The sequence below is a fragment of the Podarcis liolepis genome (genome assembly GCF_965112155.1).
Source record: "Podarcis liolepis genome assembly, chromosome: 14".
Lineage (NCBI taxonomy): Eukaryota > Metazoa > Chordata > Lepidosauria > Squamata > Lacertidae > Podarcis > Podarcis liolepis.
Genome location: NC_139569.1, coordinates 36,390,574 through 36,405,337, shown reverse-complemented (window position 1 = coordinate 36,405,337; position 14,764 = coordinate 36,390,574). Strand labels below are relative to the sequence as shown.

Here is a 14,764-nt window from a genome sequence, read left to right as displayed (position 1 = left end):
CAAGTTTATCCACAACTTTTCATCACAAGTTACCTCAAAGCCATTTACATACTGAAAATCACAGAACACAAATAGTAAGATATCAGTAGTAAAAATCACAGTGTCAAGGCTCAAAAAGTTAGTGAAAACATGTACTTTTTTGTGCCAAAAGTGACTCAGACCATACCGAATCAATATCATAAATATTGGATACATAAAGGAGCAGGTGTCCCTTATTCTAAGATCTATATCCCTGATGAACAGCACTTTGGAGCACAGAAGGTATTTGTCTATTTACAGAAAAGATTACTAATTATTACAAACATTACTTTTATTCTTTTTGTCTGTATTCCTTGCAAACGGTAGACACAGGCCTTTCTGGGTTTCATCTTGGGTTCTAACAGACGTGACTCATTGCACAAAAGTATTTGATAAAGATTACCAATTACATATACAAAATGTATCTGATAAATGAGTAGTCTATTCAGCAAGGACAGTCCTTCATTTGAACTGCTTAGCTTTTTAAGTGTCAATAAAAATAATAATTCAATTTCAATTTCCTGTTAACTTGCATAATTTTCATGGAATCAGAGTTGGGAGGGACCATGGGGGACATCTAGTCCAACCACCTGCAATTCAGGAATCTCTTGGCCCAGTGTGGCCCCATGACCCTAAGATTAAGAGTCTAATGCTCTACCAGCTGAGCTATCCTAAGAAGTTGCCAAGGTGTGCCTGAAAGTTGCAGCTACATTCTTAGACTAGAATGTTACCTTTGACTTTTTTGAGAGATGGATCAGAAAATTCTCATATTGTTCTATGGCAAAAATCAAGTTAGGAATTGGCTTGGATTCCCGCAACACTTTGGCCTACAGAGGGAAGGAAAGCATTGAAGTGTATTAAATACAGTGGCAGCACAATTACAGGATCTCACAGTAAATAGCTATGTAGGCCTTTCAAATATTTTTAATATCATTTCAGGGTGAGTATTATCCACATGATTAGGGAACCAAATGCTAAGGAGATATAGATGCTCTGAATTTGATTAAACCCTGAGCGACAAAACTGACTTGAAAAACATAGCTATTCAAGGCTTTGTGCAAGTTTATCTGTCCTCCACAATTCAAACTGCACCTGTGAGTATTCAGTGGTAGTTTAGGCTGCCATCCTCTGCTACTGAAGGAGCAGAGACTTAAGGCTTTAAGTACATCCCATTGAAACTCAATTAAATAACTAAGGGTCCAGTGTATTTCTGGGCAGAAATAACCATCCTCACCATGACGGTGGACACCTCAGCTGTTGTCTTCTCCTTTTTCTTCTTTTTCTTTTCTCCTGCCATGCTCAAGGTTTCACTCTGGATATTCTGAAAGGAGAAGTTGCTTGGCATGTAAAGATAGGGGATTGAGTTTCTGTATTATAGGGTTAACAAGCTGGTATAAAATGTTGGAGCAATTCATAAAAAGAGAAAGCCCCTTTTACAGGGAGTGTTCATTGCTGAATTTATATTTAGGTTTAATCCAGACCTATCCTCCTCTCCCTTCTTGCTACTCCAGTTCTGGTCTTCCCATTGACCTTTCCATAGTCCTCACTCTGAAGAAGTCATTTTTTGCAATCGTAATCCATCTTTGCAGGAAATACTGAGCCCCTCATCCATACCACACCTTCGTTAAATAAGGGCAGGACAGTTCTGTAGTCTGCAGCTTTTTGCTGCACAGAACACAGAGTAAGAGTAGGATAGTGCTAAAATTCACCATATCAGTACCTCCCAGATTTAAAACACGACTTGGTCTAGTCAGAAGAATACATTCCATTCAGAGGACCGACGTGGAGAAAAGAGTGATCTGGGATGCAAGTAAAGCGGTTATGAGGGGATTTTTGATTCAACAAAATTCAATAAAGAGGAAAAAACAAAATGAGAAAAAAGAGAAGATTTTGGAAATGATAAAGGAAGGAGAGAGAAAATTAAGAACAAAACCAAAATCTCAGGACATTCTAAGAGAAATCAAACTATATCAAACACAATATATGGAATTGATGAACCAAGAGATTGAATGGAAGATAAAGCAAATGAAGCAAAAAACCTTTGAATCAGCAAATAAATGTGGTAAACTTCTGGCATGGCAACTGAAGAAAAGGCAGAAACTAAATACAGTTACAAGCCTAGAGGTGGATGGAAAGAATATATCTAAACCTAATGAAATTAGAAACTGCTTTTTAAGTTATTTCAAAAAACTCTACACTCAAGGCCCCCAAAATGAAGAAGATATAGATAAATTCCTTGGAAAATATGGATTACAAAAAATCTCCCATCAAAGCAAGATGGATTTGAACCAGAGAATCTCAGAACAAGAGATAGAGGCTGCCATTCAGAATATGCAATTGGGCAAATCTCCGGGACCAGATGGACTGACTTCTAGATACTACAAATCGCTGAAGGAATGGTTGACTCAACCATTAAGAGAAGTGTGTAATGAGATTCTTGAGGGAAAAAGGGCGCCTGAATCGTGGAAAGAGGCATATATTTCACTCATACCAAAGTCAGAGACTGAAAAGACCCAACTTAAGAACTACCGCCCAATATCACTCCTTAATGTGGATTACAAAATTTTTGCAGACATTTTGGCAAAAAGATTTAAAAGAGTTTTGATGGAGAAGATTCATAAGGACCAAGCAGGCTTTCTCCCTAAAAGACACCTGGCAGACAATGTAAGGAATGTAATAGACATTCTGGAAAAGCTAGAGGTGAATATAAACACTAAAGCAGTATTGATTTTTGTGGATGCGGAGAAAGCCTTTGACAATATTTCTTGGAGTTTTATGAGGAAGAATCTTCATGGGATGGGGGTAGGCCAGGGTTTTGAGAATGGTATGGCTGCAATATATTCTGAACAAAAAGCTAAGCTGATTGTAAACAATGTTGTGACTGAGGAACTTAAGATAGAAAAAGGAACACGACAGGGGTGCCCGATTTCCCCATTACTTTTCATCTCAGTTCTGGAGGTGTTGCTGAACATGATAAGAAATGACCAGCAGGTCAAAGGTGTGCAGGTCGGAGCTAAACATTATAAGTTAAGAGCGTTTGCAGATGACTTAGTATTGACTTTGCAAGAGCCAAACACTAGTACGAAAAGGGTTTTAGAAATAATACAACAGTTTGGCCAGGTAGCTGGATTTAAGTTGAACAAGCAAAAAACTAAAGTTTTAGGGAAAAACTTAACAGATATGGAAAAGGAGAAATTTCAAGAGGAAACAGGTTTGACTGTGGTAAAGAAGGTGAAATACCTAGGGGTTTACTTAACATCTAAGAACGCGAATTTGTATAAGGATAACTATGAAAAATGTTGGTCAGAAATTAAAAAAGATCTAGAAACATGGTCAAATTTGAAATTGTCAATGCTAGGCCGAATTGCAGTAATTAAAATGAATGTATTGCCTAGAATGTTATTTTTGTTTCAGACCTTGCAGATTCTCGACAAGATGGAATGTTTTAAGAGGTGGCACAAAGATATTTCGAAATTTGTCTGGCAGGGCAAAAAGCCCCGAATTAAATTTAAGATATTGACAGATGCTAAAGAAAGAGGGGGTTTTGCCCTGCCGGACCTAAAATTGTACTATGAGGCTGCAGCTTTTTGCTGGCTGAAAGAATGGATGCTCCTCGAGAACACGGACATTTTGGATCTGGAAGGTTTCAATAATGCCTTTGGTTGGCATGCATATCTTTGGTATGACAAAGTCAATAGTGCTTTCAAAAATCACATTGTTAGGAAAGCATTGATTAATGTTTGGATAAGATACAAAGATCTATTGGAAAATAAAACCCCTAGATGGGTGTCACCAGTGGAGGCTAAAGCAGTGAAGAAACTCAATATGGAGGTCGGATGGCCGAAATATTGGGAAATCTTAGAACAGGATGGAGATAAGTTCAAACTACAAAGTCAGGAGAAACTGAAGCATAAAGTAGAAAATTGGTTCCAATATCGTCAAATAATGGAATTTTTTAAACAGGACAGGAAAATTGGCTTCCAGGTGGAAAAATCAAAATTAGAAACTGAACTGTTAGAACCCAATACTAAGAACTTATCTAGAATGTACAACTTGCTGTTGAAATGGAACACACAGGAAGAAACAGTTAAATCGGCTATGATTAAGTGGGCTCAGGATGTTGGACATAACATTATGTCAGCTGACTGGGAGTGGTTATGGAACACCGGTATTAAATTTACGGCATGCAATGCCTTAAAGGAAAACATTATGAAAATGGTATACAGGTGGTACATGACCCCAGTCAAGCTGGCAAAAATCTATCATTTGCCTGATAATAAATGTTGGAAGTGTAAAGAGACTGAAGGTACCTTTTATCACCTTTGGTGGACATGCCCGAAGATTAAGGCCTTCTGGGAAATGATCTATAATGAAATGAAAAAGGTACTTAAATGCACCTTTCCTAAAAAGCCAGAGGCCTTCCTCTTGGGCATTGTCGGCCAATTGGTGACAAAGAAGGACAGAACTTTCTTTATGTATGCTACAACAGCAGCAAGAATACTTATCGCAAAGTACTGGAAGACACAAGATTTACCCACTCTGGAAGAATGGCAGATGAAAGTGATGGACTATATGACACTGGCCGAGATGACAGGCAGAATCCGTGATCAACGAAAAGAGACGGTGGAAGAAGACTGGAGAAAATTTAAAAGTTATCTTAAGGACCACTATAAACTTAACGAATGTTAAAAATGTTGTGGTTTTCAGAAACAAAGGGGTACAGGGATATAAGGTTAGAATATGAAAAAAAAAGGACTAAGATGACAGAGATTTGAAAGCAACAATTGGGAGTTGCTAGTTGAAGTATGGACATTGGGATGCAGAGAGGGGGGGTATGGGGAAGTCCAAGAAAAGAGGTTTATATGAAAATATGTTTGAAACTATGCGTGTTTGTTTGTTTCTCTTAGTGTTTGTTTGTCTTTTTAAAATTTTGTAAAACCAATAAAAATTTTATAAAAAAAAAAAAAAAAGAATACATTCCATTCTTTTCTATTATTGTTAGGATTCTCATTTTCCTGTCTTGCCACTGATAACAACATTCTCTGCATTTATGAGCAGGGCTATTTATGCTGAGAGCATAGGAAATTGTGCCGGGTACAGAATTTAGCTTCCTCAGCATCACAGCTTTCACCAAAACAGAGCAGTCTCTTTAAATGAACCTCAAGGCAGCAAGCACAGGTATGGGCCCATCTAGGCACTGACCAGACCCAAACCCACTTGGCTTCAGCAAGGTTGATGCCTCCTGTGCCGTCAGCATATGTAAATGCTGTTTTCCCCTAGGTTAGTAGATGCACTGTTTGGGATTGGGAGTGTGAAATGGGAAATTCAAATTTTTGGCTTACCTGCACATATGTGATGAAGGCATAACACTGGGGGGTCAAGTGGGAGCCAGAGAGTCTAACCTAGAGAAGATAATGCCACTTATTTCAATAATTTTCTTCAGAATTAAAGCAGAAAACATTTATTCAGCACCTACTAACAGGCATTGTACAGGATCACGTAACACCCACCAGCTTTTCTAGCCGTCCTGGAATCGCCCATGTTGTGGTTCGGCACACTTGGAGATACTAAAAAAAAAGCAATGCAAGAGGACATGGTATATGAGCCACAGGAACTCCCTGCTGCAGAATGCAAATGGTCTGGGCATCCTTGCCTGTTGTTAGCATTTGTGTTGTGTAAGATCAGCAGCAGAGATCCTAGAGAAATAATACTTTTGGCGACCCCCTCAACTGAAATTTGGCAGGTAGCAATTTATTAAGAGTCAGGATGTTCTTAGCAGTGGTGCCCTTCCACAGGGATTTTCTGCCCAAGTAGGCTAACGTAAAGCACCATAAGAATTAGTCAGGCTAGATAGCAGGTTATACATTTTAGAAACAAACTTGCATGATCTATGCACTACTGGCTACCTGAGAGTAGCCCATCATCAGTTTTTAGGCATCCAGGCTAAGTTGGGCTTAGGGAAAGATGATGATCAGGCCCTCAAACCCAAACCTCATGCCTCGGGTCAAGAGCACTCACATATTTTACAAGGCTTGTAAGAGTGGTGTACATCTTGCTGACACTCCTGAGCAGTGTGTCCACACAGCTTCCTGGAGGCAAGGCTGTTTGTACCAGCTCATGGTATGCAGTTAACAAAGTCCCAAGCTGAAGAATGATTGCCTTTTCCAGAGGCTGGGTTGGGTTTGTTGCTTGAGAGGCATCTTCTACAAAAGGAAGGAAAAAGCTTCGTAAAAACCACAAAGACAAAGGTCCTTGAGATCTAGAAATAGTCACATAGCCTGTTTGAATGGGTGTGCACTCCCCTTTAAAAATCAGGTACACAGTTTAAACGTGTTCCAAGTTCAAGCCCAGTTCCTGGTTGGTCAAATAGCAGCAGCATCCATTAAGTTCACTTCTTACAGCTTTGATTTATGTGTCTTTTCCTTGAGATGCTGGCCTTGATCATCATATCCTGGTCACTACTGGAACAAGCTCTACTTGGTGTTGTCCTTGAATTCAGTTTGGAAATTTCAGTTGGTCTAGAATGTGGCTGTCATCTGTACTGATTAACAATTTTTTCCTGAGCTTAATTCAAACAATTTCACAGAGTTGACCATGTTTGGGACAGATGGACTGTTTTTTGTCGTATGAAAACTTGTTTCTCTTGGGTCTTTTCCTAAAAACTGTGCCAAAAGGCCTTTTGTCCCTGATCCTGTGTTGCTTTTTCTTGACTTGACAATAAGGATGAGAGTGGGAATCGTCAGCTGAGCTGTTCATATTTCTTAACAAGAGACAACCCAATAGGACACCATTTGAGAACTACTGTTCTTTTTCTTACCTGCTGCCTCCAGTCCCAAATGACTCTTCATCTTATTGATCAGCCAATCCACCTCTTCGAGGACCTTCTCTGCTCGACTCAAAATTAGTAACTAAGAAGAGAAGAAGAGTTTGGATTTGATAGCCCGCTTTATCACTTCCCGAAGGAGTCTCAAAGCGGCTAACATTCTCCTTTCCCTTCCTCCCCCACAACAAACACTCTGTGAGGTGAGTGGGGCTGAGAGACCAGAGAAGTGTGGCTAGCCCAAGGTCACCCAGCAGCTCCATGCGGAGGAGCAGAGACGCGAACCTGGTTCCCCAGATTACGAGTCTATCGCACTTAACCACTACACCACACTGGCTCTAAGAGAGAAAGAAATTGCTTTGGATAGCACAATGTGCCTTGCAGCCATAGGAAATTGCCAAGTAGAATTTACTTGTCACATTTATGTATCACTTTTCATTAAATTTGAACCTAGTTTTGTGTTGTGTTTTTTGTTTCGTTTTTACACCAACTCACACAAGCTGTAGGAGCTGCTGTCTTGGCATTCACAATAGCAAAGTGGGACTGGTGCTCCATTTCAATATCCTGGGTAGAGAGTGGGGGATTAAAAAGATGAAACAAACAGTAATTTAGATACCTATCTTTTATTATTATTATTATTATTCCACCATTCCTTTTTATCTTCACAACAACCCCACGATGTAGGATAGGATAATAGTCACTGGTTCAGTGTCACTCAAGTGAGCTTGGTCTCTAAATGGGAATTTGAACCCAAATTTCTCTGGTCTAACACTCTAACCACTACACCAGCCTGATTCTACGTTCTTTCAACAGCTATATCCAGGTAGGGGATTTGTGGATACAGAACAAGCGCACAAGCTCTGCATTGGCAAATGCATGCAGACTGATCAGCTCAGTCTAAAAGGCCCAACTGATATGTTACCTGGTCTATGTCCCCAAGCTGAGCATGGATATCCTGGGCAAGCTCACGCAATACACTGCCTGGGCTCTTGATGAGAACATGCAGACTGAAGAGCAGGGCTAGCAAGCCCTTGCAGCAAGGGGCGTCATCTGTGGAGAGCGAAAACACAAGTCAGCTTTGGAGACACCATGGCTGGTCTACTGGGTCAGGCCAACAACCAACCCAGCCCAGCCTTCCATCTCTTAACAGGCCTTCTGCAAATCTAACACTGCTTAATCTGCTTTTCTCATGTTCAAAGCAAATTAAAGTTAGCATACTCGCACTCTATCATAATTTTCACTAACCAGGGCTAAAGGTAAAGGGTAAAGGGACCCCTGACCATTAGGTCCAGTTGTGACCGACTCTGGGGTTGCGTGCTCATCTCGCTCTATAGGCCGAGGGAGCCGGTGTTTGTCCGCGGACAGCTTCCGGGTCATGTGGCCAGCATGACTAAGCCGCTTCTGGCGAACCAGAGCAGCACATGGAAACGCCGTTTACCTTCCCGCCGGAGCGGTACCTATTTATCTACTTGCACTTTGACGTGCTTTTGAACTGCTAGGTTGGCAGGAGCAGGGACTGAGCAACGGGAGCTCACCCCGTCACGGGGATTTGAACCGCCGACCTTCTGATCGGCAAGTCCTAGGCTCTGTGGTTTAACCCACAGCGCCACCTGCATCCCGTAACCAGGGCCAAAAAGTGCTATTTAGTGCTGCTTTTGTCAAAAACACCGAAACAGGCATAATGCTGACCACAGCTCCAAAAATGGTAAGTAAGGAAGGGAGAGAGAAAGAAGAGAATGTGAACCCACAGGATGCAACCTAATCATGGCAAGGAAATCAAGCAGTGTTGCACTTGCATTGGGTCGCATGAAGATGTTTAGTGGCCTGAACTTCTGTCAAACAACTTTGGGTACCTTATCTCCCATTAATTTATTTATCCCTTTCTTTAAACCTGGATGCTACATTTCATTTGATGACCTAAGCTGCAGATGTCATAAGGCCTAAGGCAGGGGAACGAAGTCTTACCTGGTCAGAAATCTTACCTAGGCTAGTTTCCTTGCAAATCTTGACTGTCCAGGATAACAGCTGCATGAACTGCACAAGAAGAGAGAGGGTGACTTTACTCGGTACAGAATTATTAGTGTTTATGTTGTTGTAAAGCCACCATGAGAGCTGTTTTCAATGTGGGTTGAAAGGCAGATCAGAAGAGTTAAGAGATAATAAGTAAATGATACGTATTAAAAGCAAGAGTTTAATCAGATAGATTGGACTGAGGGCTGGTCCACATGTAACACAGAGACCAGCTTAAACATGAGGAACGGCTGATGGATCAGACCAGTGGCATCACTCTGCAGTATATACCTGGAGGGAGGAGGGCTCCAACAGTTTGGAAAGAGTTGCAAGGATGTTGATTAACAGAAGTGCTTCCTTGCTGCTGAAGTCATCGTCAGCGTTGCTGAGCTGGTTCACTAATGACCTCTGAGAAGGAGGGAGAAAGGAAAATAGATTGCATGAGCAAACAACAAATGTAGGAAACCAATGAAAGGAGGGGAGGAAGGTGGGGTGAACACTTTTTGAGACTCAAACTTTCTGTTCCTATCCAAGTATTCTTAAGCAGTTCCCTAAGTAGGAGATGCTCCTTTCCTAGATCTGCTCCAATGGCTTTGCAAATTGTAAGCAGCAAACTGAGAGCACAGGCCCAGTATCTCTGCCTGCATCCTCCTGAACAAGAGTCGATCCATCCCTTCAAGCAGTTCAACCCTAACATCACCTTTCTGCAGTTCACCTGAAACTGTCGAATCTGAAAGGCTGCTTTCTCAGTGACGTTAACGTCTCCGTCTTCTTCCGCATCTTCGTTTGCAATATCTGGCAAAAAGGAAAAAAAGGAGGAGGGAGAATGGCAACAAGGTAGAAGCTGAGGTCAGGAGAGAGAATTCATCACAGCTATGCACATGGAGATTATCATTACTTTGAAAAGCAGTGGCCGGCAGTATATTTGTTTATATTTATAAAAATACTTGTATGCTGCAGTTTCTTTAAAAAATATCAGTAGTCTACAATAATTTTATATGCATATACAATAAAAACACCATGCAAAAACTTAAATTCACAGATCATCAGCTCACTATGACAAAAGATAGATTTATTAATTGTCTGCATAAGCTTGGCAGCATAGAAAAGTGTTTAGTAGACACCCAGAGGTTAACAAAGAAGGAGCCTGCAGAATCTTTACAGAAAGAGCATTCCGCAGGAGTGTTCCAATGACACTTCCAGCCCCTTCACTGACAATTCAGCAGAAAATGAGCCTTAATGCTTACCCAGTGCCTGCAGAAACTGTGGGATCTTTGCTGGATACAGCTGTTGCACGGTGTTAAAGATCCGCAGCAAACCCTCCAAGCACAACAGTGAGATGCTCTTGCCCTTCTCCTTCTTGCCTGATTCTTCAGCTGCGGTTGGGATTGAGGTGTATCTCCACAGCAGGACTCTTTGGGGAAAGGGGGAAAGTAGGGGGTGATTTAAGGCAGGCTTAATGGCCATGTGTGATGACTAGGAACAGCCAACTCTTGTACCCAAACTACTCATCCGCTATTACTGTGCTTAACTCTCTATTCATGCATGCAGAGGAGGGTGGGAGCAGAAGTTCACGTCAAGTCATCTCTTACATGCACCTCTTGCTCAGTACTGTCAAAGTTAGTACAGTGGTACCTTGGGTTACAGACGCTTCAGGTTACAGACTCCACTAACCCAGAAATAGTACCTCGGGTTAAGAACTTTGCTTCAAGATAAGAACAGAAATCGCACGACGACTGCGCAGCGGCAGCAGGAGGTCCCATTAGCTAAAGTGGTGTCTCAGGTTAAGAACAGTTTCAGGTTAAGAATGGACCTCCGACCATAACCAGACACTGGAGAGACCTGTCAGGAGTAAGCATGGACCAATGGTACCAAATAGTATGGGAAACAGCCCTACTAGAAAAATTAACTAATAAACTGAAACTGACACGGGGACAAACAGAAGAAGATGCCTTCACCCCCGTATGGCTCCCCTTTATCACATACACAGCCCAACAGGACAGTGACAATAATCCACCAACAGCATACAAATCAATATGGCTAACCTGATCCAAAACACCCACCCACCTCACCCACACACGAAAACAAAGATCACCACAGCCAATCACAAGCAAACAATCACACCCTAGGCCAACCCCAACCTCTCTCACCACCAAAGGAACACAAGTGAACAACACAAGCAACGCTGACACCAAACTCTACATACATTAAACATAATAGAAACACCGCCACCCGACCCCACCCCTATCCATCTTCCCTCTCTCCACCCCCCCTTTCTTTTTTCTTTTTTCTTTTCTTCTCCCCCTAATGCCTCAACAAATGAAACGGATTTGTAAAAATGTTACATGGGAAAAAAAATACGAGGCACTACACTTTTGTAAAACAAGAAAATCCTGAATAAAATATATATTAAAAAAAAAAGAATGGACCTCCGGAACGAATTAAGTTCTTAACCCGAGGTACCACTGTACAGTCAAAGTCAGGCTTGCACAGTTTGTGGCCAACAAAACCATGCACAGCCAGCAAGCCACACACTGGGCATGCCAGCTGCTTGATAATTTCTCAGGTTTCTGTCATCTCAGGCAGGCAGCAAAAACAGAATGAAAATCAAATCCCTGGTCGTCCACTATATATAGCTGACAAGCTGCACCCTGCTGAATGGGTGCATCTTATGACATCTTATGACAAGTCCTTCATTATGGCTAGGACTTCCTCAGTCTTCAGTGGCACAATGTGATCCCAGTAAGAACTGGCCAGGAGTCCACCTAGTCCAGCATTCCATTCTCACAGCGGCCAGCCTATGGGAAGCCTGCAAGCAAGAGCTGAGTGCAAGAGCATTCTCCCCTCATGTGGTTTCCAGCAACTGATATTCAGAAGCGTCACTGCCTCTGACGGTGGAGGCAGAACATAGCCATTGGGGTTGGCAGTTGTGTACTTAACATGCTGCAGTCTGCGCAGGGAACCTGGCATCCCTCCACTAGTGTATCATTCACCATTGTAGCTGGTGAATTTGGGTAGAGAACCCAGAAAAATGTATGTCTTCCCCTGGACTTCATTCCGCCCCTACTGCCGTTGAGAAAGAGCAGAGCGGCGTGGGTGGACACAACTTAGGCAAAGAATTCCTGCCCCAGAGAGATGGAAAACATCTGGTTGCTATTAAGCCTAGAAGCCTACCTCCACACACCCCTGGCTTCTGTGGGAGTCAGCAACATCAGCAAGAGGGTAGGGGAGATGATTTTAAGAATCACTGCCTCTGCATTGCCTCCAACAGTCAAGAGTGCTGAGGACTGGGAGTAACAGCAGAAATGCCTGATGGACTCTTAACTTCCCTTTGCCCCCACTGTCCCTGAGGAAGAGCAGAGTCAGGGGAGGCATGGCAGATGAACATCTGTTCAGGTTTGCTTGCTATCATTGGGAACCACCGGCATACCTAAGACAGGCAGCTTCAAGAAACAGCTCATTTCTCTTGCCTTGGGGATTCTCTCAAGCCAGAAGGATAAAAAATATTCAGGATGCATATTCTTCTTGCCTAGATACACTTTATGATGGCAGTATCTTCTGCCTGTATTACAGAGCTGAATTTATTATTGGAAACCTCTATATGATATTGTTTACAATATTGCAAAAACTGTACAAAACAGTTTGACTTAACTAACTACTACAGAAGTCTGCTGCTCAGTGGCCTCAAAGACCAAGAGGCTACTTGCTCAGAATCCCAACACTTAGTTTCAAACTCCTCTTTGTTTTCTTTCTCCATTTTTTAATATGTAAGAGCTTGAGATATTTAAGAGGTACCCTTTACTAATACCACACCAAAGTCTTCAGGCCATGGGACTCACCGAGTGATTCTACAGAGGTTCTGGAACATCTTATCTCTGTTCTGCCCATCAGGCCCATCTGTTTGTCCCGTCTCCTCCAACTGCTGTACTTTCTGCAAGGCCACACTGACAGCATAGCGCATGAACTCACTGCTGGAGCGGAGAACGGCCAAGCTCTCCTCGTGGTTCTGGGAACAGTCCCTGGGGCATCAGAAGAAAGCAAATTCTCAATGGTTGTCAACATGGCAAAAAAGGAATCAGGGATGGAGCCAGAGGAGAAAGTGGTGTAATCTCAGGTGACTTAAGCTACCACTAAGATTGGGTAAAAGCACAATCAGGTATCAAGAGAGATACAAAATTTCTAGATACCCTAGATGAATGTGCCTTGAAACACAGGCCCTTACCTGAAGAGACTTGTAAGTAACGTGCACACAAAGCCCATGGAAAGGAAGCTGCGGGCAATTTTATTTGCCGAAGTGGGTTTGTTCTTCCCAGCTTTCTCTTTCAGGATTTCACAAAGTTTGGTATAGCACTTGAACAGGCCCAGAACATCTTCAAACTTGCTCTTGCTGCGACACACATTGCAGAAATAAAAATGCAAAAAACTATGAGACAAACGATTTCAAAACAGAACCTAGGTATTTTTATTTCATGTTTCACTCATGAAAGACACAGACAAACATGCAGATATTAGTCATTCACTAGAATGGACAGGTAACTTAGTTGGACCCATTTGCAAAGCTGTTTTAAAAGAAATTGAGGGAGGATAGGACAAAGTAACGTCTGAACTAATTTCCATCCTACTGGGATTAAAGGACCACTACTACATGAGGAGAGCTGGGATTAACACCACTGGCAGTCACCTGAACCCAGAACCTCCAGAGACTTAGTCAAGGGCCCAAGTGTTGAGCTCAACAAGACCATCTAGGTTTTCTCACTATTTCTGCTATCAGGAATTGTGTTGAACTTGCAAGATCTATCCCATGCAGTTTGCAGCTGGGAAGTCCTGCTGGCTGTATGCGTAGATGCTGGTGGAGGGCAGAGGGAGGGAGGATAATTTCATTCCTTACCTGAAATTCCCTATGCTAAAGTTGTACTCAATCAGGACCTCACAGACGCCCATCACTAAAATAGCGTAGATATTGTTCTTCAAGCCCACTCCTGTAGACTGAGAGAAGTCTGCCGACTTATCCTGAGCATAAAAAGCAAAGAAATTAAAATCTCATCTCCAGGACTTTGCAGAAAGAAAGAAAGAAAGAAAGAAAGAAAGAAAGGAGCAGTCTTCTCCCTTCCTGTTCCTAACTTACCAGTTCAAAATCTTCTAATTCACTCTTGATCATTCGCCGTGTGATCGACTCCAGCATCTCCTCCAAGTCTTGCTGGAGACCCTTATTATCATCATCATCTTCTTCTTGTTCTTGTTCTTCTTCTTCCTCAGCCTGTCGGCGCAGGCTTAAGGTGCTCTTATACCAGGTCAGACAATGCTGAATACAGCAGAGTAAGTGAGCCTGAAGGAAATTGCAGCATCAATCATTAATGGTCATGCAGGTTGCTCAGATGCCTCCTCCCTCCTCAGGAAAATGTTCTTGCAACAGATACCAGCTTCATATAACCACCATGCTTAAGTCAAATTAATGCACAGAGGGGTTAATACTATACAGCAGTGGTTTTCAACCAGTGTGCTGTGGCACCCTGGGGTGCCTTGAATGATGGCCAGGGGTGGTGCGGGCAACACTGGCCTCTGTCCCTCTTTCTTTCTTTCCCTCCCTACTCTGATGTCCTCTTGCATCTCTGCATCCCAAAGGCTTGTACAGCTGTTTATTGCAGCAGTCCTGGCTAGAAGCTCCACGTGCAAATGGTGCCTCTGGGAGACCAAGGAGAGGGGAGAGGAGGCTGAGGGAACCCTCCACAAGGGAGGATGTTTGAAAAAGGGCAAGAGGCTGCCAGCTCTGCAGGCAAGGGGTGACATAACTGGACTTCTGAGCCCCACAGGGGTGCTGCAGAAAGAATGGAGTTGATCAAGCCGTGGACCCAAAAAAGGTTGAAAACTTCTGCTATACAGTAATCTGTTCTGCCAGGGCCAAGCTGGACAGGACAC

At 42.6% G+C, this 14,764-nt stretch overlaps 1 protein-coding gene across 4 annotated transcripts in view; it reads right to left on the bottom strand.

Annotated features, from left to right (window-relative positions):
• The window catches only part of FANCI (FA complementation group I), a 33,212-nt gene that overhangs the window by 1,822 nt on the left and 16,626 nt on the right, over window positions 1-14,764 (bottom strand). For all 4 annotated transcript variants that reach the window (XM_083475314.1, XM_083475316.1, XM_083475317.1 and 1 more), the window contains exons 22-37: window positions 13,974-14,174; window positions 13,737-13,858; window positions 13,071-13,235; window positions 12,688-12,867; window positions 10,096-10,262; window positions 9,564-9,643; window positions 9,140-9,256; window positions 8,821-8,872; window positions 7,761-7,888; window positions 7,334-7,402; window positions 6,836-6,926; window positions 6,037-6,221; window positions 5,529-5,585; window positions 5,361-5,420; window positions 1,253-1,339; window positions 750-845 (exon numbers count right to left, since the gene is read on the bottom strand). In XM_083475314.1, coding sequence (XP_083331440.1) covers window positions 750-845; window positions 1,253-1,339; window positions 5,361-5,420; window positions 5,529-5,585; window positions 6,037-6,221; window positions 6,836-6,926; window positions 7,334-7,402; window positions 7,761-7,888; window positions 8,821-8,872; window positions 9,140-9,256; window positions 9,564-9,643; window positions 10,096-10,262; window positions 12,688-12,867; window positions 13,071-13,235; window positions 13,737-13,858; window positions 13,974-14,174 — 1,857 coding nt within the window. The remainder of the gene's footprint in view (window positions 1-749; window positions 846-1,252; window positions 1,340-5,360; window positions 5,421-5,528; window positions 5,586-6,036; window positions 6,222-6,835; window positions 6,927-7,333; window positions 7,403-7,760; window positions 7,889-8,820; window positions 8,873-9,139; window positions 9,257-9,563; window positions 9,644-10,095; window positions 10,263-12,687; window positions 12,868-13,070; window positions 13,236-13,736; window positions 13,859-13,973; window positions 14,175-14,764) is intronic.